Source organism: Gopherus evgoodei, chromosome 22, assembly GCF_007399415.2.
Source record: "Gopherus evgoodei ecotype Sinaloan lineage chromosome 22, rGopEvg1_v1.p, whole genome shotgun sequence".
Classification (NCBI taxonomy): domain Eukaryota; kingdom Metazoa; phylum Chordata; order Testudines; family Testudinidae; genus Gopherus; species Gopherus evgoodei.
The window spans coordinates 4766309-4790973 of record NC_044343.1 but is presented as its reverse complement, the minus strand read 5'-3'; the positions used below and the strand labels follow the sequence as shown (position 1 = coordinate 4790973).

General features: G+C 51.1%; 1 protein-coding gene across 1 annotated transcript in view; it reads left to right on the top strand.

Annotated features, from left to right (window-relative positions):
• Positions 1 to 24080, top strand: part of STK11 (serine/threonine kinase 11) — a 75174-nt gene extending 51094 nt beyond the window's left edge. Inside the window, exons 8-10 of the mRNA XM_030540871.1 lie at positions 7756 to 7949; positions 19507 to 19741; positions 23409 to 24080. Coding sequence (XP_030396731.1) covers positions 7756 to 7949; positions 19507 to 19715 — 403 coding nt within the window. The 3' untranslated portion in view covers positions 19716 to 19741; positions 23409 to 24080. The remainder of the gene's footprint in view (positions 1 to 7755; positions 7950 to 19506; positions 19742 to 23408) is intronic.
• The last annotated feature ends 585 nt before the right edge of the window (positions 24081 to 24665 follow it).

Below are 24665 nucleotides of genomic sequence, written 5' to 3'. Positions count from 1 at the left end.
CTTTGGTTGAGATGCTAAACTGATGTCACTGGTGATTGCCCATGTGGAAGGTAAAGGTCCTAGACAAGACTGCAGGAATAGCCTCTGGCTTCCAGGCCAGTGTTTTCTCCAGCTTGGAACTGGGCAGGTGTGAGGTAGAGTAAGGCTCCCATCCGTGCGTGAGAGGGCAGAAGTGTTCCCTGAGTCATCCTTGTCCTCATTCTGTTCTGTGCTCTGTGGTGCAGGAAACTGCATGCTGTTATGGGAAATAGCAATCTGGTTGGAACAGTCTTGGGAGTTGGGAGACCTGGCATCTGTTCCCAGCTCTTCAGCAGATATGCTGTTACTTTGGACAAGCCAGTTCTCCTCTCTGGGACTGTTTCCTCAGCTACAAAATGGCAGTTACTTACCTCCTGGGTGCAGGCGGAGATGTGAGAACCAACGATGGATCAAATGAAGTGCTGTGGAAGTGCGTAATATTATTCTCTTAACACTGCAGAGCCAATGGAGGTAGAAAGGGCCTGGTAACACTTGGTGCAGATTTATTGTCCACCCTCTCAGCTGCTGCCATTCCGCCACACTTTCTTCCCATGGCTATTGCTTCCCCCCATAACATGGCAGCTTCCTCACACCACGTGACCTGGAGTGGATGAATATGGGCCTATGATGTCTGTGAATGGGAGTGGAGCCTGCCGTAGACTCTCTGGTTTCTGCCAGACGCCTTCCTCGCCTTCCCCTCGTTCCCACAAACTAAATTAATTCTCTTGTATTACATTTGTATTTACACAGTGTTTGGGGTTGGTTTCATCTGTAGTTCAGCAGGGACATGCTAACCTTTCCCAGCTCTTTCCGCACTCCAGCAGCTCTCTCAAAACTAGCCACTCTCCGTTGCAGTCTCATGAACCATCAACTGAACTGGAATGAATTAAAATTCTCCTAGCCCACCAGCCAGGGCAAATTATTCAGTCTGAGCTGACGACAGTCAACCCATGAGTAATAATGACAGAGCCTTGGAGCCTGCTGCCTCCAGGGCACTGCTGGTTGGGGAAAACCAGCCTGGTAGCGCATCTTTAAAAAAAAAATTCATAAACAGGCTTTGTTGTAAGCCTCTCAGACAAGTGCTGGTATAGAAACGTGGCCCAGTGCAGACACGCTGCCCAGAGCCAGGGAGGCAGAGCCTCGGTTCCCTGTGGATCACTAACCTTCTGTGCCCTGCACTGTTACTGAAGGGCTTAATGCTCATAAACTGCATTTGGTAACTTCAATTCAATGACCCTGCAGCAGCACTTAAAAAGAAAATCGAAAGTGAAGAAGTGGCTGCAGAATCCTACCTCTGCCCCTCGTTTCCAAGGCAACCATCTTGCCTTCTTCCCCAGAAGCGTCACGCTTAATTTGTTCAGCCATAGATATGATTGCAACGGTTCATAGCAAGCGGGAGGTAGCACTTGGCTCTTTACTGGTGGAAGTGAAGCTGGCCTGTTACACTAGTGCAGAGGCTAGTGGGCCACCTCTTCTCTCACTCACCAAAAAGTCCTCGGCAGCAGATGCAAAGGGTGTGTCTGTGGAAAGGCTTTCCTTGCTGCTCAGATGCATGGACTAAAATCCTAAGGAATCTGTTTTCATATTGCTACAGTAATACCTTTCAGAGGCTCTGAGCATACTTGGTAATGCATGTGTCTATATTTGAAGTATCTTAAAGGGCTATCCAGCGCTCGCTGGGCCATGGGCTTGAGGTCTAATAGGCCTTTCCCATCTGTGGTGGTGTGGGAAGATGCAAACCCCAAATTCTCCCCTGGATACAAGGTACTGATGGGAAAGCACCTGCTCACCTTCTCCTGCTCAGCCCTCTGGGTCTCGCTTATTTTTCGCTGTGTGACGCAGAGGTGGGAATTTTTAATTCTTCTACTCACGCTCTGCAAATGAGTCTCTTAACGCAAGCGTGTTAAAGGCATTAACGCCTCCATCTGTGCTCTAAGCACCATTCTTTTTCCTGCGTGTCTCTCTTGTGTTGGAGTCTGAAGTACGACCTCTGAGTCCAGGATCAGCTAGGGGAATGGCTCACCTCTTCTTTTCTACTTACTTCCAGTGCTCACTGAACTGAGGCTGGAGAAATCTGGGTTTGCCCCCTATGTCGTCTGGCTGTTACATAGGAATAGCTAGTGCCATTCGTAGCAGAGAACTATTGTATGACTTCCTTCTCCATCCAGTTCCTGCATAATATCTGTGGGCTGAAATCAGAATGCTGCTAGTAGCTCTGTGCAATGGTACTGACCTTCTCAGAACCCAATTTCTGTTCATGGCCGATATGATTAGTGGGAGGGGAAATGCAAGTAACCTATCCTTTTGATAAGGGTTGAATAGCCTGCAGCTAGGCATCTGATTGTCAGAGTATCTTCCCTATCATAAATAAGCAAGCTTAAAATATTTGTGACCCAGAAGAAGTGGCATTAGCCAGGAAGCACTTTCAAAGCTCCAGCTGTGCCTAATAAGTCTGGGTGCAAGCAAAGATAAAATGTGACTTGAAAGGAGCAGGGAATCATGAGTCAGCTAAGAATGAGGCTTGGTTTAGAGCTCAGATTGCAGGCCAGGCATGCTCATTAAACCCCAGTCTGCCTTCAGAGCTTTATTCTTCATTCCAGCCTCGGTTCTCTGTCCTCAAGCCTTGCCCTCTTTAGCTCCCTGTAGATTACAGCAATGCTGCTGAACAGCATTCCACATAACTGGCTTCTTTGTCATTAATGCCCCTCCCGCGGCAGGTTTGTGCTTCATGTATCCTCCCCTCAGCCCACAAAATGGCAAGAAAGGGTCTCTTCCCCTTCCTGCTGCCGCACTTGGTTGCAAATTGTTGGAGGTGGGGAAGAGAAGCAGCAGGTGAATCTGCCTTTCCCAGAAACTGTGCTCTCTGTGAGTGGTGCTTCTGAGACCTAACAAAAGCTTTTCTCCTCCCCACCCCTATACCCGCCTAGCAAGAAGGGAGGATGCGACTGTCACTGAATCATCAACCTCTTAGCACTGAGTGAATTAATGCTTTTGTATCTTGGTGCGGTCCCCCTACAAAGCAGCAGTAAAATGGTGGTTGGGATTAAGCAGTGAAATAAAGCCTGTTTCTCCTTTCTCAAAAGCTTTCAAATCCAGTCTCGCACTTCAGGTGTCAGCTGATCAGTGCAAAGTCAGGCAGGGATTTTTACCCCAGCTAGATTAGCACAGAATGAGTGGTTACCTTGCGACAAAGCCCTGGTCAATAACTTCTTGAGCCAGGCTCAGACTCGATGGAGCAGTAGCCTGACCTGCAATAGAAAACACTTTGCCCGCTACCAACCTACTGAGATGTGCGGAAAATTCAGAGTGACAGGCGGAACCTCGAGCCATGTCAGAGAATTGTCCCTGCCCTTTCTGAGGCTTGACAGGAAATAACTGTCTGCTTCTTCACGTCAAATTACTTGTGGGGCTCTTTCCAACAGGTCTTTGGTTTCCTTTTGTACTTCATTGAATCTCTCCTCTCACTTTACATTCTGATTAGCATAGATACATATGTAAATGTTTGAATTCATCTCCCAGAGGATGGAATCAACATGACTACAGTACAGTGATTCAGGTTTCAGTTGTTAATAAAACCTATTTTTACTCTCCTGGAAAGTAGGACAGGAGGCAGGAAAGAGGCAGAGCTGAAATACAGCAAAACAAACATCACTAGCTGCTAGAAATTTCTAGGCCTTCTTTCAGAATTCCTTCATTATTAGCAGACTTGAGCATCTTCTCACTTCTGCCCCCTATTCTCCATTCTCCTGAAGTGCCTAGCGTTTATATCTTGGTTCCCTCCAGCTCCAACGCCCACGGCAAAAATCAGTGGTGACTGTGGTGGATCTGCAGTAGCTCTGCTAGATGACCCTCACATATCAGCCCAGAGTGAAGTTGTATCTGTACAGTCACTTCCTTAATGAGAGCAGTCTCCCACGGAAAGGCAGTCCAACAACCAAGTCAGTACAGGGTTCTGTGTGCCATGTACGTTGAAGAGACCCCATACCCAGAGCTAGGCATTACTACTGATTAAAATGCAATTGGGGTGCACCTGCCCACTTCTGCTTTGGTGACTCAGCACCCCGGAAGTCTCGCTGTTCATTTTAGCTGTATTACGTTTATTTGGCCAAATGGTTGTAATTGACAAACCAAAGTGGCATTCGATCCCTCCTTTTCCACCAAACCTGCTACTCTTGTTCCACCTAAGGTAGAAATACCTGGAGATCTGCATCAATACAGAATGGGAACACCTTAATCTTCTTGTCATCCAGGGCATTTTGTGTCCGTATTGTGTGGCCTCTTCCACTCAGATAGCAAGCTTTGAGGGCAGGAATCCTATTCCTTGCGTAGCACCGAGCAAGTCAGCGTTCAACAAAGATAAGTCTCCCTGCGACACTTTAGGGAACAGAAAAGAGCCAGTGAATTTAAGTATCTTCTGTTGGTGATGAGATTCTATTTTGGGGGAGTGAGAGGCTGAACTTAAATCCAAGAGCTCCAAGCAGATAATCGGCAATATACTGAGGGAGTATTTACATTCCAGCTTCCCATATAACACTGGAAATCTTGAAACAATCTTCCTACCGTGCAAGAGGTCTGAAGGTTCACAGGAAGTATGGGTTTCCCAGGCCCTTGTGGGATCTTGAAGCCTTTACTTCCGGAACACGAGCATCTCTTCCACATTCCTCTCTCGTTTAGTTAGAATCTAGAATTCCAGAATGATGAAACCTGGGCTTTTCCCATCCACGATCACCAAGAATTCTCCTTCAGACTCTTTGGCGGCATTTGGTACTCCTATCTCATCTTTCCCACAATGCAGCGGCAGCATAGGCTGCTACTTACCTTTTCTAAGCAGCCAGTGCCAGTCTCCAGTCCCCCTCAAGGTGCTATTGGTTCAAAACTGTATGGAGCCCACACATGAAGCACTGCTGGGAGGTCATGGAGCTGGTACCTCCCGCAGCGGAGTGCTGCTCACTTCGTTGCCCATCCGTGAAACCCCACATCTGCCATTGCTCCCCTGAGAACCATCTTCAAACTCTCTTGGCAGGAAAAACTGCCAGTGCGAATTACTTAAAATGCTGAACCTGTGCACCAGACACTTCAAAGAGGCAGTTTCTACTGTCTCTGGTATAACTGCTTGTCTGCCTTGTCCACCCCTAAAAAAAAAAAACGGGACTAGGAAATGATTCTACCATTGGATAAGAAGTGGTGGTACATACATATCAAATGTCATCTTTTCAGTTTAAAATGACAGCACAGACTTAGGTGCAAAAAGATCAAATGCCTTTTTGGGGGGCGGGGGGGGGAAGAATCTCTCTAGACAGATCATATTAAAACTGGAATCCATTTCCCCTTCAGGCTGCTTCATAACTTTATTTTCAACCATGCTCACAAAGGTGGGTTCTGAACAACGTTTGCTGCTCCTTTGAATACTGATTGGTCCATCCTAGTAGAATGAGAGACGTGTGTGAAAATGGAATTAACTGCTCGTTTTCACTGGACAAGTTTGCTAAAACATCACATTTTTAGGCTTACTATCTAACCAGCTTAAGTCTTTAACACAATCATGATTGCATTTTGTGTTGTGGTAGAGACCTGTGTCCCAGCTTAATTCCGGGTCGCGGGGGCAGTTTAAAACAAAACAGGATGGCATACGTTTCCAAGAGCCCATTCTGGATCTCTCCCGTCCCCTTTGGTGATCAGTTCAAATCTGTCCCAGGTTGGTGGTAGCCAAAAGCTGTTTCTAATGTCTACATATGTGACCAAGTAGCTAAGCATTCATAATGCACCTGGTACTACTTGGGACAGCAGCCTCTGCGAAGCCAGAACTCATGGACCCTCCACGTCAGGACTGAGGCACGTTGGTGGAAAACGGGGTGTAGTGTGGGAGTGGGGAGGGTGGCTCATGCTGCCCATTCTAGACCTGTCCTGTGGGTAGAGAACATAGTCTCTGACTAAAAACAACACCTTTCATGAGCCCTAAAGTGAAGCTAATAGGCTGGAGGAGAAATCATATAGGCTCATTAGACCGGATCCGCTTACAATGACAAATTGATTAAAGTGTCCTTTCACAGCAAGTGAGGGGCAGCTCCCTACTATTCTCAGGCAGCCCCTGATAAACAGCGCACTTGTCTTTTCCCAGCTAGTGTAGAAGGATTGGCTTTCATGGATTAATTACAGTTCAACTGATGACACAAAAGCAGGGGTTTAATATTTAATGCTGGGATAGCAGCCCATCAGGGGACCCAGCTGCTCTGCACCGACACTCCTTAGGTGAGAATGCTTTGAACTCCTTTGTCACTTCCTGTGTGTGGGATCACCCTCCTAGGCAAAGCCCACAGAACTGCCTGTTGAAATGGGGAGGACGTGCTGCTCTGCATGCCAGATCTGAAGCCGCCCAGCAGCATGATTCACATAGGATGTGGGAAGAAGCAATTGGATGACCAAAGCCTGACCTTCTGAATGTTTAATCCATGGGCATTGATCCTTCAGGCTGGTGGGGTCATCAGGGTGCATGATTGGGGGAACAGGCTCTTGTTACAGAGAGCTGAATGTGTGAAGGCTGGGTAAGGCATGTCAGAGAAACCTGCATGCTGAAGACTCCATGAATTGTTATAGGCAAATGGTATTTGGAATGTAATTGAGAACCCAAGCGCATTGGATCTGTACCCTAGATTAGGTGTACAGGGGCTCCAATGGTACCTCTAGGAAATGTTTTTTTTAACTCGGCTGCACAGCCCTGAGATCTGTACGGGAGCATGTCTATTATAGGGCAGTGAAAAATGGGAAAGGCCACCCATCTGGCTCCTGAGATATTGACGTAATGCAAGACAGTTAGACTCTTGATCTGATTCATAATGGCATTTGATGCTGAGATTCTTCTCTGGGCAGATGGCAAGTTAGAACAGCACTATGGGTGATGGATTAAATGGTGGTAGAATTCCAACAAGACAGGAGTGAGGTGGAAGGGTAAAATATTAAGTGACTTTGCCATGATCCCACTGTATATTGCCATGAAGGGGGGAGATTGGGGTCAAGATCCATAGCCCTTAAACTCATAGGCTGCAAGTTCCCTTTTCTTCCTTTTATGCTATTTTATGACTCTCTCTAAAGCTGGGAGAAAGTGCTTGATTTTCAGCACTAAAGACAAATCTTCTGTCTGTCCGCAGATCAGGTACAGCTCAGAGAGCAGCAGTGAGTGCTGGCTTCCCTCACTTTGCTCACCGCCACCCCTGTGTTGAGGAGCCCCCTGTATATATACAGTGGCAGTAATTCATTCTCCATGTTCATTCAGGCCAGGCTGGAATCTGTGAGCTAGAGGTGAAAAGTTCCGTATCCTATTTCTAGTCCCCTGAGCCGTCCTATTGTGGGTATTGTCATGGTCATGTGTATCCGGCGGTGTATAGCCATTGCTGCAATAACGCTAGGGATGGTTTTGTAGATCCACCAGAGGTTCTCGGTAGCTCAATGGCAGTCGGTGGCCTGGATGCCCTCAGGACTGGTGTGCTCACCTCGTACTTTATTTCCTGCCGCAGAGCAGTGGAAGCAAGAGGCCCCGGGATTCACCTTTTTGCCACTGGCCTCTCCAGACTCTGCCCTATGGTGAAGCTTACAAGGGGGAACAAACAGTGCAAGATGTTTTCCATTTGTTAAAAAAAACAACATAGCTCTGATATGATTGGTAGGGGGCATATCAGACTCTTGGGGCTTCCTGTCGAAAGGGGGCCCATGCTGAAACTCTGTGCCTTGGACTCTTTGCAGCTGGTTTCGTAAGAAACACACTCAGGCAGAGGCTCTGGTCCCCATACCTCCTAGCCCAGAGACAAAGGACAGATGGAGGAGTATGACGGTGGTGCCTTATCTGGAAGATCTCCATGGCTACAATGAGGAAGAGGATGATGACTTGTATGACATTGAAGATGATATCATCTACACTCAGGACTTCACAGTACCAGGTAAGCAAGAGGAAGGTGATGGGATCGGGGAGGGGGAGGTAACGTTTCAGGCCAATTTTAAAACCGTCTGGAGAAAACATGGTTTGAATGGCCAAATGCTTTCAATAGCTGAGAAGCCTATTGATTATTAAATGATGCACAATCTTTGAACCAGCCATGGTGCTCCGGATGCATCGGTCCTTTATTTCTTAAGTAGGGTACCCTTTCCAATGTCCTTCATTGCATCCAGTAATAGCCTCTACCCGCTGGATTTTATTGTTCAGCATGCTTCATTCCACAGCCAATTTTACAAGACCATCTCTAAGTTATTCTGAAACCTGGTATAATGACTCCATATTCTTAGCAGATGGTGTACTTGTGGGTGGGGGAGGGGACGTTGAGAAGAGTTATGCTTAACTTTCAGCTTTGTTGAGGTTTATTTTCCCCTGCCCCCGTCTCTGAAACTGTCTAGTTACAGAATTGCCTTACAGGAAAAAAATCTCAAATTCTAAAAATTAGTAAAGAGCATGAGATCTTCAGAGCCAGGTAGTCAATTTAACTATGCAACTCCTGCTGATCAGTGGGAATTGTGTAGCTGAATACCTCAGTTGGCTTTGGAAATGTCAACGTCTGTGTGCATGTAAATCCTGGAACTTGGCTGGAGAGAGAGAAATGAAGGCTGTGTTGACAGCCGGCAGGCCAAGGTGCCGGGAGGGCACAGTACAAAAACTTGGCTTGATCACTTTCATTCTTAACACCAGCAGCGATCAAATTAGTTGCTCAACCTCCTTGCGCCCACTTTACCTGCTTAATAGATTACAAACTATGTACCATAAATGTCTGTCAGTGGCCCCCTCATCTTCATTCTGCTTCATCCGGGTATGGATGGTTTGATAGTCACTTTGCAAGGAGAGGCTTCAGTTAATGCTGAACAGGAGATGACTTCCTCTATGACAAGGTGATCCTAAGTGTCTGAGGATAGGTCATCTCTGATCTTGGGAAGACTTACAGCGCCTGGGTGTAGGATTGCCAGACTGAGCCAAATCCACATGGACTTCAGTAGGGTCAGAGTTAACCTGTGCCTGCCCGATAGTGGGGGGACAGAGTGAGGGCAGCTGGCTTCAGCAGTGTTACTGAGCATGCTCAGTACAAGCCAAGCAGCGAACCGGGGGCACGTGACCCTACATGCACCCCCTCCCACATCGCCTGTGAGTAGGGTATGAATAAAGGTGAGATCTGTGTCCTCAATGCAGAAGCTAGACCGTAGGACAAACTGTACCTCGGCTCCCTGATCAGACTGTGGGTCCTTCCTGAATTCATGTGATCGGGGAACTCATCCCTGGGAGCTCAGAGTGCCATGAAGGCAATCCGGGTAGCTTTTAGCTTTGAGTGGCCTATGCATTTAAAGGCTTAGGGTAATAACCCAACCTTAGGTTGACCTCTCAGGCAGCTACCTACCCAGGACTTTCCTTTGTTTGCTGCAGTCTTGGCAAGTGATCAAAGTGAGCTAAGCCAGCAGTGTCTTATCTCCTTGTAAAATCCCCCCAGAGGAGTGTCCATGCAAACATCCAGTCAAGTGGACGTGTACTTGGGCAGGCTGGAGCCTGGTTTTCCAAGACTAAGGGAGTTTCTTCAGAATGAAATTTTCCAAGTGCTGGTTTCCCTGTGACAAACCGCAGATCTCTTAACACCTTGGGACGTTCTGATTAGTCTGAAGGCTGCATTCTCTCCCTTTGTCCTCATGCTCCACCGTACCATCGGCCAACGTTTAGGGTCTAGGAAGATGACCATTCGCTAAGCCAGGGCTTCCTCGGGTATCTTTATGGAGGTTCCTTTAGTTCTGTGTAAAAACTCGGCAGGTTCCTGAAACTGCCTCCTCTCTAGAGCCTTTCTAACAGCAGGTGCGGTGGGGAGGAGAGAAGAGAATTTGCCAGAATATTTCCTGTACTGTCTGGGACCTGGAACAGGGATTCTGCTGGCATCTGCTCTGTCTATCTGAGGGTCCTTATGAGGGCTGCGGTCAGTGCTTTCAAACCTGGAAGCCTAAAGCTGGGTCCCTATAGCCATATTTAGATACCTACATGAGGGACCTGTTTTTTGAGGCACACCCAGCAGCTCCAACAGGAGCCTGACTCAAGGCAGCCAGGTTTGAAATTCTTGGCCAATATTTTCTCCCCCCTAACTCCTGCCTGTATCTGATGGGGCCACATGCTCCTGTGGCAGCCCTTGGAGGACTAGAGCAGTGAATGGTGGGAATTGGAGCCCTCACTTTCCTCTCTTCCCACCCAGCTCTCTTCCTCCTCAACAGAGAAGTAGAATCATGTGAATTTATTCCCTAAATTAGCGTTTCTTTCCCCTGATGGATCTGTGGTACTTAGCACCTCTGACAGCTGAGCAAAGAGCCCACAGTGCCAAGCTCCTTGTGTCATCGCTGCCCAGGGTCCAGTGTAGAGAATAAGCATCTCTTTCTAACCACATTCTGTTGCTTTCCTGTGCATTCCCCAGGTTCAGAGGAGGAAGCTGAGGCAGGGCTTAGAGAGGACAGAGCAGAGCAGATGAGGGATCTTGCCGAGCCAGTTGGAGAAGAAGCAGAGCTGCCAGCGGACGGGAACATTGAAGAGGAATTCCAAGTTTAGCCTAGTTTGCTACAGCTACCGGAGAGAACAGATAGTTGTGTTTTCTGCTTGAACTATAGTGTTGGCTTGGAATCTCCTAACTTCTCTGCACCCCAACAGGATCTTTCCCACCACAAATAGGGCACCATTGCTTAAAAAAAGCCACATACCTGTTCCAGGAGGGAGTCTGCTCCTTTTGTTAAACATAGATTAGCCATAAGGTCCCAGAGTGCAGGTGACCTGAGAGAGAACCCACATTGAAGGTCCCAGTGGTGCTTGCTGTGACTGATGCATACCCTAATCAGCCTTGCTCCCTCTTAGTTCTGTTGATAGGTCGCTACAGTGAAATGCTGCGGTTATCTATTTTGAGTCTTATTTTTAATACAGAAGCTTTTTTTAAAAACAAAGTTTATCGGGAGTCGAGTACTGAAAGGTTTGTTTAATCCAGGTATCTGTGGCCACAGTGGGAGAGCAAGCCCCTCGCTGACTGGCAACTCCATCCTATGCTGCTTTGATTGGTTTCTGTACAGCCCGCACGCCGCCAGGGCCCCCTGGCTGACTAATTCTTACTGCCCAACCCTGAAGTATTTCCGAGTTCCCCTCCCTGTTGTCACCCCAGCTGAGGTACTGAAGAATTTCTCGTTTACTCTGTGCTGTTACGTTCCGTTACAGTTCAGAGCTGTAAAAGGTACAGCTCTGCGTACGCATGCGGCTGTAGAGAGCGATCACACGTTAAAATGTTCACAGGGATGGCCCATACTCTGCTTCCAGTCACACACAAGTCTGCAGAATCTCCCTGAGCCATTGCAACACCAGGCTGGAGTGCGGAGTTCCTTTTATGTGCAGAGGCAAAAGAGGTCATGGTCCTGTGATTCCTTCTGTGGCACCCAGCTGTGTGTATAAGGTCATCTCTGTTCAGGGCAAGTAAAGCCAAGCACCAGGCATAGGCTCTGCACTGAACAGTGATAAGCCTTAACCCCCGTGCCTAGAATATGTCTGAGGAGATGCAGTCTTAAGTGCTGCCACCCTAATAATTTTGCCCCTTAGTTCTGCCTGCTCTCCTAGGCTTCCTACCTGCTGTTAGACAGGAGTTGCGTCGGGTACAACTGCACTGGCGCTGGAGGTGTAACTTCCAGCCTGAGCAGACATACGTGTCCTAGCTTTGCTCGAGCTAGTGCACTAAAAATAGGAGTGTAGCCTGTGGCATGAGCATGACGGGCTAGCCACCCAGAGGACAAGCCCTCCCAGGCCCCTAGGTATTTGCACAGGTAGCCCCAGCATCCGCTCGCACCACTGTGTCTGCACTTCTGGTTTTAACATGCAAGGTCAGTCAGATCTAGGATGCAGACATCAAGCTGGAGATGTGCTTTCCATCTCTGGTAGAAGTGTAGATGTAGTGGCTGCGCGGCACGGACTCAGGTCTGTGGTCCCTGTGCTCAGCACTCTTTTTACCTTGCATATGCAGCACCCTGCACTAGGCAGGGCGGAGTCTCCCTCAGAGCTGTCCTGACAGCAGCATTCATCCGCTTATCTCAGCAGATGTTATGCCCTCGGCAGGCAGGTGCTTTGTAACAAGGGAAGATTGTAGCTGGAGCAGCCATCTCTGCTATTATGTGCTTCTGATGCAAACAGCATTTAAACCCAAATAAGAGCTGTCATTCAGCAAGCTGACCCGCAAATTACTGAAAGATGCTTGGAGTTCTCTTGCACGCTTTGTACATCTTCAAAGGGGTAGAGCACTCTGGTTAATAGCAGCTGCACAGAGCAGCACTCACTGCAATTCCCTGGGTATGGTAACACATCTTTTGTTGTATTAAGACTTGAGTGTTGATGTTCCTAGAACCCCAGTTACCTAAAGAACAGTTGCACAGTGCTGATCGGATATCCGGCGCAGGAAAGCGCTGTGTGAGCGACTGCCTGAAACGCCCCATCCCTGACTGCTCCGCTATTGTAGAGATGCCTCTGCTGAAATCAAGGGCACAGTTCCTTCCTGATTGACTTGAGAAGGGGCTGTACCATATTAAACAGCTGAGCTATGGCTTGGCTCATCCTGTGTGTGTGACCTACAAAGATTGGAAGGCAAAGTACATACGGACCATCTCCGTGTGTCTGCCAGAAGCTAGTTTTCTCCAAGTTTGGGTACATGACTAAAGAGACCTGCTACCCACTTTATCCCATGGCTTCTGATCAGTCCGTCCGAGGGATAGTCAGTCCACAGGGCTCCCTAATAGCCATCCCTATTTGAAGGGTCTTAAGGCAATTATAATGGTACCAGTGAACTGGGATACGGTGAAACTGCATGTACAGGGAAGCTGCTTTAAAGAGTTGGCTATTTGATGTAAGTTTTTAACTGTGAGTAATTAGCCATTGGAACAGTTCACCACGGTCTCCATCACTGAGAATTTTTAAATCAAGATTGGGTGGTTTTGTTCTAAATGATCTGGCCTGGGAGTTATTTGGGGAAGTTCTGTGGCCTTTGTCAGACACAGGAGGTCAGATTAAATGATCACATTGGTCCCTTCCGGCAGTGGCATCTGTGAACTTGTAACATGCAGATTGCAGTTCCATTCCTAGGAAAGGTTTCACTCACCGGATGTTTGGGGAGCAGGAGTGAGAGGACAAGCTGAACTCTGCGGAGGGGTGGGTGTGTGTGTGTGCCCGAAATCAAGGGACAGCTTGCAAAGAGAACAGATTATCTTCCCTTCCCAGCCTCCTGAACTCTGCTCTGCTTTGCCAGCCTTCACTTTTTAACAGAGTGAAATTCCATTAAAATAGAAAACTTGCAAATGAGACTGATCAATTGAGCTGTGGCCCCATCGGGTAGCAGAGCGAGCGAACAAGTGACTCATAGGCGGGGGTGGGAGCTTTGTTGGGGGAGGAGGGAGGGAGCCTCATTAAACCTTATATTGATCAGAGGAAGAAGGGGCTTTAAAATGTGCTGTATTTTTGAAGGGTTCTTTAAAGATTTATGCTGCTCTGCAGAGAGCCTTAAACATGGTGTCCCTCGCTCAATATCTGTTAAACGTCTCCTCGGAGGAGATTGCTGGAGAGAGCATGTTATGGTGTCTGGCACATCACAAACCATCACTTCAGCTCCAAGGGCAAGATTAAGTGAGGTTAGGGATCCTGCTTGCTGGCTTTGTCTCAAAACTTCAGGTTAAAAGGGATGCACCCTGCGTCTTCCATCCCCCATTGTTAACCCTCTTCAGTCTGAACTGCAATCCGCGGTTCGTGCAGAGACAAATGGCCGTTGTATATATGTATGTTTGTTTGTTTTTCACTCCCTGACATCCCGGAAGGGGCTGGAAAACGAAGCCAAGACTAGAGTCTAAAAATAAGCGTCAAGTGTTTGCAAAAGTGTATTTCTATCCTTTGTGTGCGTGCGCGCAGCCGGTTCAAAAGTACTTTGCGAAAGAGGCATTTTCATTTGAAACCGCTCTTGTGTCTGTGAGCTGGACCGAATGATTGATTGGCAAGCCCACAAGGTGGCAAGGACAAACACACACGCTCTCAGTGGCTGTCGTCTCTCTTTTTGTACCGCCGCTTTGCTGATAATGGGAAGGCAGAATAATGCTTGTTCTAACAGCCGCAGCACAGTGGGTCACAGGCTTCTGTGTGGTCGGAACGTTTCAAACTCCATCAAGTGTTAAATGTTTAGTTTCATTGAGAGCTGCTGACGCTCAATTATTGAGGAAGGAGATAAAATTAGCTTTGTGGGATGTTCGTGCCCCCATTCCCCCCAAATAAATCCAGAGACGCTTTCTGGAATCCTCCTTTGGGGGGCAGGGAGCCGTTGCACAAAAGACAGATGAATGAGTCAGATTTTTTTTCCATTTGGAAGTGTTAATTGATTTGGCTCGAGTTCAGATGAACAGGGAAGAGGGGGAGCTTTAAATGCTCAGCTCTGCTTTTAGCAGGGTTATTTGAGGTGCTGCAGCCACATAACTAGGGTTTGGTGGGAAGTGAGTTAAAATCCTGCATTCTCTGTGGGGAGGTGCGGCTGTTATACGCTGTCTCTCAGGTTGGGCCAAGCCTATTGATTTTTTTTTGGGGGGGGGAGGAGTGGGGGTCCCACCGTGACACATTTCTAAAAGGGCCTCATTTGCCAGAGGGTGGTGCCCAGCACTTTGTGTTGTGTGTTAGGCTGGGCCTCCCAGAATCACATGCTGCTTTTGGCACAAACCATGACCTGGGACAGCTGGGTTTCACGGTCTGCCCTGTGTGCTCCTGTGCAAGGTGCTTGAATCAATGTGATCCAAAATTGGCCTCTCAGATTGGGTGCTCACCCTGAATCTCTAGGGGTTTGATTGTCCCAGGGGGCTGAGCTGAGAGCTGGAGTCCCAGCGCTGGGCCCAGTGGCTGTCAAGGTGGGCACCCAAAAGTAGTGAATTACCCCTGAAAATGTCAACCTGGGCCTGAAACCGGGATCCCACAGCCAGCCCAGAATCAGAATGCACACACCCCTGGAGGGCATGTTAGTGTGCTGTACATCCCTTCCAGAGCCATGGGCTATGGTTTCCACATCACTCTCTCTGGCAACTGCTATTGTGGCTCTCGTAGCAAGGAGCTAAACCTGCTTCTGACAGCTGTAGATTTGTAAGGCCATGAGGCTGTTCGAGTCTGATCTCCGGCAAAAGGAACCCCGGGGACCTTCACTCGGTCATTCCTGCCTCAGGCCCATATCCTGGGGTTGAGCTCAAAGCATCTCTCTTAAAAAGAAATGTCCAATCTTGATTTAAGGCTTCAAGGGATGGTGAATCTGCCACATTCCCAGGTCAGATGTTCCAGTGGGTAATATCCCTCATTGATAACACGCACCTAATTTCTAGCCTGAATTTGGCTATCATGTGCTTCCAGCTCTTGGATCATGGCATGCCTTTGTATGCTATCACATTCCCTCTCCTGTGTCAGAGCCTCTGCGTGGGTTCTGCTGTCCCTTGCTGTATGGGCACTCCCCGTCCCATGCTGTGCCATGTGAAAGGCAAATGCTGGGGTTGGGGGAAGGCAGGCTGGATGCGTTCCCTGCGCGGCAGTGAGAGCGATGCAGTGCAGTGTGCAGGCCAGTGGCCGTTTAGCTAGACTAATCTGCATGCACGTTCAAGGGAAAGAAAATAATTCACTGTGTGTGTGTGTGTGTGTGTGTGTGTCGGAGCAAAGCGTCCCCTCCCCTGCTTCGTGGCGTATTGCTACCAGTGGATGATCTGAGATCATAGAAGACTAGGGCAGGAAGAGACCTCAGGAGGTTATTTGGTCCAACCCCCTGCTCAAAGGAGGACCAACCCCAAATAAATCATCCCAGTCAAGCCCGGCCTTAAAACCCTCTAAGGATGGAGATTCCACCACCTCTCTAGGGAATCCATTCCAGTGCTTGTCCACCCTCCTAGTGAAATAGTGTTTCCTAATATCCAACCTAGACCTCCCCCCCTGCAACTTGAGACCATTGCTTCTTGTTCTGTCATCTGGTACCACTGAGAACAGTCTAGATCCATCCTCTTTCGACCCTCCCCTCCCTTCAGGTAGTTGAAGGCTGCTATCAAATCCCCTCTCTTCTGCAGGCTAAATAATCCTAGTTCCCTCAGCCTCTCCTCACAAGTCATGTGCCCTAGTCCCCCAATCATTTTCGTTGCCCTCCACTGGACTCTCTCTCCAATTTGTCCACATCCTTTTTGTAGTGGGGGGCCCAAAACTGGATGCAGTACTCCAGTTGTGGCCTCTCCAGTGCCGAACAGAAGGGGGAAATCACTTCCCTTGATCTGCCATCAGTGCTCCTACTAATGCAGCTTAAAATGCCGTTAGCCTTCTTGGCAACAAGGGCACACTGCTGACTCGTATCCAGCTTCTCATCCACTGCAATCCCCAGGTCCTTTCCTACAGAACTGCCACTTAGTCAGTCCCCAGCCTGTAGCGGAGCAGGGGATTCTTCCCTCCTAAGTGCAGGACTCTGCACTTCTCCTTGTCGAACCTCATCAGATTTCTTTTAGCCCAATCCTCCAATCCCTACCTTCCAGCATATCACTTCCACCCCCCCATCTTAGTGTCATCTGCAAACTTGCTGAGGGTGCAATCCATCCCATCATCCAGATCTTAAATGAGGATGTTGAACAAAACCAGCCCCAGGACCAACCCCTGAGGCACTCTGCTTGATACCGGCTGCCAACTAGACATCGAGCCGTTAATCACTACCAGTTGAGCCTGACAATCTAGCCAGCTTTCTATCCACCTTTATAGTCCATTCATCCAATTCATACTACTTTAACTTGCTGGCAAGTGTGGGTGACTGTATCAAAAGCTTTGCTAAAGTCAAGATATATCAAGTCCACCACTTTCCCCATATCCACAGAGCCAGTTATCTCATCACAGGAGGCAATCAGGTTGGTTAGGCATGACGTGCCCTTTGTGAATCCATGTTGACTGTTCCTGATCCCTTTCCTCCAAGTGCTTCAGAATGGATTCCTTGAGGATCTGCTCCATGATTTTTCCAGGGACTTAGGTGAGGCTGATCAGTCTGTATTTCCCCAGATTCTCCTTCTTTCCTTTTCTAAGGGGCATTATTTGCCTTTTTCCAATCGCCACAAGTTTTCAAAGATAATGGCCAATGGCTCTACAGTCACATCAGCCAACTCCCTCAGCACCCTCGGATGCGTGAGATCCAGCCCCATGGACTTGTGCATGTCCAGCTTTTCTAAATGACTTTTTTCCACCTGCCATGAGAATTTGAAATGCACTGGGATGCATGTTAAAGCCTGTGCAGTAATGGGGGGCAGGCAGGGGAGATCAGAGTGAAGCCAAGGGGTGGAGGGATTTGCAAACATTTTGGGGTAGAGGAAGCTGCTCAGCAGGCTTATAAGGCAATATGTTGCCCTGTGGGAAATTTGGGGTTGGCGCAGGCAGGATGCACTGTGCTACCTTTGGGCAACCCTTCTCTCTGGGGCTTGGACACTTTGGTGGGTGCCCTATGCCGGCGTAGTAAAATCCCTGAGCTGTCCAGCCTGCCCCAGTGAGGGGATATGCAGCCTCGGAGGGAGCTATAGCCAGGTGAGGACAGGGCCACCCCTTCTGGGAGGGGTGTGCGTGCAGTGACCGGGGTTTGTAGTGCAGCGCCCCCTGTTGGAGAGTCGAAGCCATTCCAGACGAACCCTTCGAGATTCCTTCTCCCCCCCCCCCCCCAAAAGGAAACTACAACTCCCCCCCCATGTGTCACTCCCCTCCCTACTGGGGGGCTCTGCAGAGATGGGCTGATGGTTGGCGCAAGCATAGTGCTGACGTGACATGGCCTTGGCAGGGAGAGGATCTGCGCATCCTTTTAAAGAAAATTGCACATAATCGCCTCACAGCCTTCGCTTCCATTCAGGCCTCTGAGTCATAACTGAAGGGCCATGGAGCATGACGTTCCTGTGAGATGGAAATTACCTTGGATGGGGCTGGTGGCGAGGCAGGGAGGAGGGAGAGACAAGCAATCTGACAACTCCTCTCCTGAGCCCTGCATCCGACGGGGGTAGCGTGAGCAGCATGGCAGGCTAAGCCGACGGGCATTGTACGCACCTCAGTGTCCTGGGCCCTGCTGAGCTGGGTGGGTGTTTGCTGTTCTCGTTTAATGTCACTCCCCCAGTTCCCTGCCAAACACATGTTCCTGAGCTGAAATGTGGCCAGGCTGTGAAACGGTTTTTCTGCAGTGCTGAGTCACTCCTCTGAGCTGCTGCTGGGTCGCTCGGCCCTGGCGGGGGTGATCCACGGTTGGGGTTCTCTAAGGCAGCTGGGGGGCAGTTCACGGCCATGCAGAGGGGCCAGTGCAAGCCCTCCCGCTCCCCCCCCCCGGATCATAAGTGGCACAGAGGCCGCTGTGTGGGGGAGAATTGCATCTTTACTGAAGTAGCTCCTGCTTCAAGTTCATGCTGTCTCTTCTGCTGCTTGGCTTAAACTGGTTTTCCCTCTGCGAGCCTCTCCTGATCTGGGTTGCTCAGACCCTTTTCCAGAAGGGGAGTCAGCAGCTTCCCTCCCCGAGTCCCAGATATCATGTTAGTGGTGCTCAGTTTAGATGAAGGAACCCGCTGCGGGAACTGTTAGTGCATCAACCCACCCGGCCCCTGCGGCAAGGTAAGGCTGCCTGGTTGTGCCTCATTCGCTTCCAGGATGTGGGGTTCGGCTCCTCTCAGACCCACCAGGAGACACACAGTGAAGGGAGCGTTCTTAGCTCCGAAATGCTGCTCTCAGCACAGAGCTTCCAAAGGGAGCTGCTGCAGGATGGGAGGAACATGTGAAAGCTGGTGAGGGCAGGGCACGGGGGTAACCCAGGTTCAGCGGCCACAGGAGATCACCCTGAGCCATCCAGGTTCAATGAGACCAGACTGCAGGGAACCCCTCCAGCTGGTAACAGCCTGAGCCTTGCTGTGCATGCACATTTCTCTCTTAGGCACCTTGGTTTAGCTTGTGCTGACCGGGAGTTACAAAAGTTATTCAGGGGAAAGTTTGTTGTGTTCCTCCCCCAAGGGGGCAGTGGGGACCAGGACCAGGCTCAAAGGTATCCCACATGGATCACTTGATGATTACCTGTCCATTCCCTCTGGGGCATCTGGCATTGGTCACTGTCGGCAGACAGGCTGCTGGGCTAGATGGACCTTTGGGCTGACCCAGTATGGCCATTCTTATGAGGGTTAGAAGCACCGGTTGAGCTCCAGGTGTATGCAAAAAAAACAAAACAAAACACAATGTGAGTTATGCAAACATCTGTGTGTTGGGAATCTCTTGCTCTAATGACCCCAGGCTCAGGCCACTAACCCTACCCAATGCCCCTGTGAGGAACAGCAAATGTTGAGATAATCCCAGGAAGCGTGTGGATCTTAGCGCACTTAGAAAGCAACACCCATCCTGAACTAGAGCAGAGCTGGTGTTCAGCTAAGCATGCCACCTCCCCGCCTCTGACCCTTCTCCCACCTGTCTGACCTTGGTTCCTGCTTCCCTTCCAGGACAGGTGCCTGATGAGGAGGCCGCGCCAAACGGGCAGAACCGTGGCAAAGGGCTGCCCAAGCCAGTGTGCATGAACGGGACAGAGTCGGGACAGCTGAGCACCAAATCGAAAGCAGAGCGGCGGGCGAGCGCCTCGTCCAACCCCTCGCGCAAAGCCTGCTCTGCCAGCAGCAAGATCCGCAAGCTGTCCACCTGCAAGCAGCAGTGAGCCCGACGCGTGCACGGTCTTCGCAGGTACGCGGCCTGCGCCGCCCGTAGGCAATGGGGGGTGACCAGCAAACCCCCCTGCAGCCTCCCCCTCGTCCTCGGAGGGAAGAGAGGAGCCATCTGAGTACGGCCAACCCTGCTGGGGGTTACGAGCAGCACAGCTCCTGGTGGGAGGAGGGAACTGGCTGCTTTGCTTCCTCCTCCAATGATGTGGGGGGGCCTCTCCAGGCGGGTGTCTCCATCTGCCATGGCCAAGCTCTGAGGGAAGCTGCACCCAGGCAGGGACACCCCAGCCCCGTCACTGCAGCTGTGTCCCGGCAGCCCAGGGCTCTGGGGGCTCTGCCCATCGCAGGGCTGGTCACAGCTGTTGCTGCCCCTCCCTTTGGCTTCCATCCATTGCCCTTGGGGTGCTGGGAGCGCAGGGATGGTACCACTCTGCTCTCACTGTCAGCACCTGGGTCCCACAGTGATGGAACCAGGCTGAGAACCTGCCTCCATTTGCACCTGCCTCCCTGTCCTGCTGCCTCTTGCTGGCTCCTGGGCTAGGAGCAGTGGGTCAGACTCAAGCAAAACACACTGTCGGTCTCCCAAGACCTGAATCCCATCCATGCACACATCCCCAGCTGCCATCCACCTTGCTTCCTGAGGAAGTGGCCAGTTCAGCTGCCTGCGGTTAGCAGGCTCAGGGTGAATGGGCCTCAAGGCAACTGCAGAGCAGCGTTGCCCAAGGTACACAGGAGACCCTGGGGGGCAGTGGAAGGCCCATTGTATTCACCTCCACTGTCCCCACACTCTGTGTAGCCCTGGCATATGGGCAGTGCCCGCAGGATGCTAGGAGAACAGGCTGAGTGTGCCTGTCGCCTCCAGGACGTTCCCCTTCCGGGAAGAGGTTAAGTCAGTCCCCCTCCTTGTGGCTGGTGTAGCAAGGGGGCCCAGCTGAGTCATCCTGGCGCAGGGCTCCATCCCCTGGCTGCTCCTCGGCTCAGACAAGGTGGGTGCTGGATCCCCTGCGTTCTGCAGCCCCACCGCCTGCTGCAGAAGGGGACCGGGGCAGAATGCCAAAGACACTCGTTGTCCTTTCCGTGGGCCTTGAGCACTGAGCTGCCCTTTGGAAACGGTGCCAAATGCACGCACCCCCCACAGCGTCTGGCTGAGCCGAGAGGGGCTGCAGCTGCTGCACTGTGGCTGTGGGGAGAGAGTGGGCATTGCCCTGACCCTCAGCCCTCACCCCCATGGCCTTGCCTCTGTTCCACAAGGACGCTTCGGCAGAGTTGGTGTGTCAGAAGAAGCCTTGCCCTAAGGCTGAGACGCCAGGCCAGAGCTGCTGGCATGAGCACAGAATTTGCCCCAGGCCTCCTCCCGGGTTCAGGTTAAGGTCCCGCCATGCTAAACCCCTATCCCCACTCCAGGGCCAGCTCCCATTAACACATGCTCACACTCTAATCCACAAGTTCCCATACTGTTGCCTCTTCTGAATGGGATTTGAGGCAGTTTGAAGGGGTTGAGGGCGGAGTGGAGCAGGACTTGCTTGAGCAAGGTGAGCTGGTGCTCCCCTGAGAAAGCAGCTTTAGCATCGGGGTTTGTATCTCTAATCCCAGGCGGTGGGTGCACGGGCCGGCGGCCATGCCATCCCACTGCCCATCTCAGCTGGCTCATGTACGTGGCTCTTGCTTCCTGGCTGTGGCACTCACAGAGCTGCAGAGCCCTGCCTGCCCTCCACCCCCTCCGGCAGCTCTGCTGCCGCTCCAATTCACAAGCGCAGGCAGCACTGACTCATCCCTGGTCCCTGCTCGCTTTTGTCACACACGCTCCATGGGGCCGGGGTGCTAGTATCTGGCTCCTTACCAGCTTTGGCGGGTGAAGAAAGCCAGGAATAAAAGCCCGTTCCTCCCCCTGCAGCTGGCAGGCCGACGTACCAGGCCCATGAGGCGACTAATTCATGGCTGGGAGTGAGTCACCTGATGGGGGAACTAGCACCGTGAGGAGAAACCTCAGCTGGTTTTCCTCTCCGTAGTGCTGAAGCCGTTTCCCTCCCTCCACCCACTTGCTGGAGATTGACCCTTCAGCCTGGTTCGCTCCTTGCAGTCAGATCTCAAACCATAATTCTCCAGGGTTAATCAAAGGGGCTCGGGCAGGTTACAAGTGCACATGGCTGCTGCTGTCCTTTCACTTCGGTTAACACCTGGAAACATTTAAAAACAAAACAAATCAACTTCATCCGTTCCTTGCCCTTAAGGGAGCTTTTTGAATTCGTTCTCCTCCTGCTCGTGCTGGAGAAGGAGACTAGAGCAGTGAGGTGGATCAGTGTGATTGGGGAGGGGCCTAGTGCCCCCTCTGAGATGGGGGCTCCTGATGTGCCAGGCACTGCTCCTTCCCTGCCTACGATCTCCATAGACAAGGCAGCTACTGAGAGGAAGGAAGATTGGTTATCCCCATTGAGGCCAGAGTGGTGCCAGTGGTCACAGGGAGAGCTGGTCGCAGAATCGAACCGAGGGCTCCTTAATCACGTGGTCAGGCTCCTTCCCTGCCTTGCTCTAGTTCTCCTGCAGGCTGGCGCTGCCGGGGGCAAGTGGAAAGGTGTCTGCTGCTGGTGGTTTAACAGGGACATTTCTCAGGACGGGGGGGTATTCATAGAGTCCTTTTTTAACAAAATCTAATTCTGGGTCATAAATATCCCCCCCAATCTGATTTAACCCCCTAGCTGTGAGGCAGAAAGTCCCGCTAGCCCTGTTTTACAGACCAGGCACAGAGCCATAACAGGCCTTGTCCATGCTCACGCCACAGAGTCAGGGTGCCTGGATGCTAGTCCCAACTCTGCCACTGGCCTGCTGGGTGACCCTGGTCATGTCACTCCCCCTTGCTGTGCCTTAGCGTTCCCAGAGGGGTTAGTGAGACTGACCACCTCGAAGTGCTGGGAGAAACTGATGGCTGAAAGGTGTGATGGAGGGGCAGGATATTTTATAGGTCTGGGGGCAGGGGCTCCTGCCTGGCCTGGAGGGGCTCTGTGGTCTCCTGATCCCTGTCCCTCAGGCTCTGCGTGGGTCTCACTCTCAGCACTGCAGGAGCCATCTTAGTGAGGGCCGGCCTCTGGAGGGAGTCTCTAGGGGTACCTCTGCACTGCACATCAAATCTATCTGGGGCTGCGGGGTTAAAACCAGCAGTGTAGGCAGTGGGACTCTCAGATCTGGGACTCTCACTGGCTTTTAGCCCAGACATCTACATGGTGTGAGCCAGAGACCCAGCGCCACCGGTTTTTCTTTGCTGTGTCCATGTTCCCTTGACGGCTTAGTGGTGCCTGTGTTAACAGCTGGGCTTTGCCCATGCCAAGACATGCTGGACAAAGCAGGGGCTGCAGGGGCTGGTGTAGGATGGGAGGCTGCTGCTGCTAAGTCCCACCCAAGACCCTTCCTCCCTCTCTCACCGGGGTGATGGGAGAGCATTAGGCTGAGATCCCACCTGCTGCCCAGGCCTTGCGGTGGCCATTGACTTAGCCTGGCACTTTACCCTTGTGTGTGTAACCCCCATCATTCTCCTACCTGTAGTCAGCTGGAGCCCCCAGGCACCAGTGGTGCAGTTCCCCCCCGGGCTTGAAACCAGGCCAAAGCTGCTCTCAGGGAAAATCAGACATGTGCCACCATCCTCCTGCCCATGTTCCATCCACCTCTAACATTGTCTCCTCTCCTCTCTTCCCCAGAGCCTGTCTTGGAGCCTGGGCCAGCCTACGCCCCGTCATCCTCGCCCCAGCTCCGTCTCTCCCGGGAGCGGACTATGCTTTCAATCCAAAAAGAGAAACCCTGGAGGAAAACAAAACCGCCTGCCCCTCCCTCTCCCAATCCCTCTCTCAGCGGCGCCAGGCCCCCAAAGCTGGCAGAAGCCCTCGACCTCCCCCCATCTCTCTCCCCAGCTACACCCATGCTGGCCACTCCTCTGCATCGACTCTTGCCAATCAAGACACCACCTCTGTTTTTTAATTTGGGATCTGGAGGGTGAGGTGCGTGGGGGAGGGCCAGGGTGGAGGTCTCCTCCCCACTGGGCGTGTGGGCGACCCCCCCCTGCCCACCCTCGCTGAGTAGAATTGTGTAAAGCCATGGCTGTGCACTTTATGTTTTAGACTACTGTTCTAGATATACATATATATATATATTTTTTCCTCTTTTTTTGTTTATATTTGCGGTATATTTAGAGATTCCTACACATCGTGATGTGTTTAAAATAAACCCAATGAGGAAAAGAACCAGGTAGTGAGACCATCCGAGAACTGCATGCTGCCCGAGGGCTTGGGAGGGGGACTGGACTGCGCTCTGTGGTGTCTTTTTTTCTTTTAGTATTTTATTTTTTTAAGAAAATAAACCAATCTTGTGAGGTGGATCTCTTGGTCGTCCTGCTGCAGGCAGCTGCTGACAGCAGACCCAGCTGTCCTGCCTGCATAGGCTGGGGTGGCCGCTGCTCGGTGGTCCATCTCCGGGTGGAGGAGTGGGGACTCCTGAATTCTGTTCCCTGTGCAGGGAAGGCTGGGGGCCCGAGCACAGGGAGAGCTTAGATGTCAAGGCTTCTGGGTTTGGGAAGGTGTTTCTCAATGGCAGGAAACCCCTCCCCCCCACTTCTTCTCCTGCCTTCGGTGTGAGGGGATTGTACCTCTGTCTCCCTGTCCGGCTGGGTCTCCCTCCCCCAGGCCCAGCCCGAGCCCCAGTGCATAGAGATGCAATTCTGAAAACGATGTATGTGCTGAGCTGGGCTCCATCCCCTACTGCAGCTGAGCCAAGTTTGCTGCCACCAGAGCTGAGGAAGGGGGCCGAGGGAGTAGATTGAAGGCATTTGAGTGGCACAGGCAGAGGCTCGGGAGGTCAGGGGCGGCTCCAGGCCCCAGCACGCCAAGCGCGTGCTTGGGGCTGCATGCTGTGGGGGGCGCTCTGCCGGTTGCTGGGAGGGCGGCAGGCAGCTCCAGTGGACC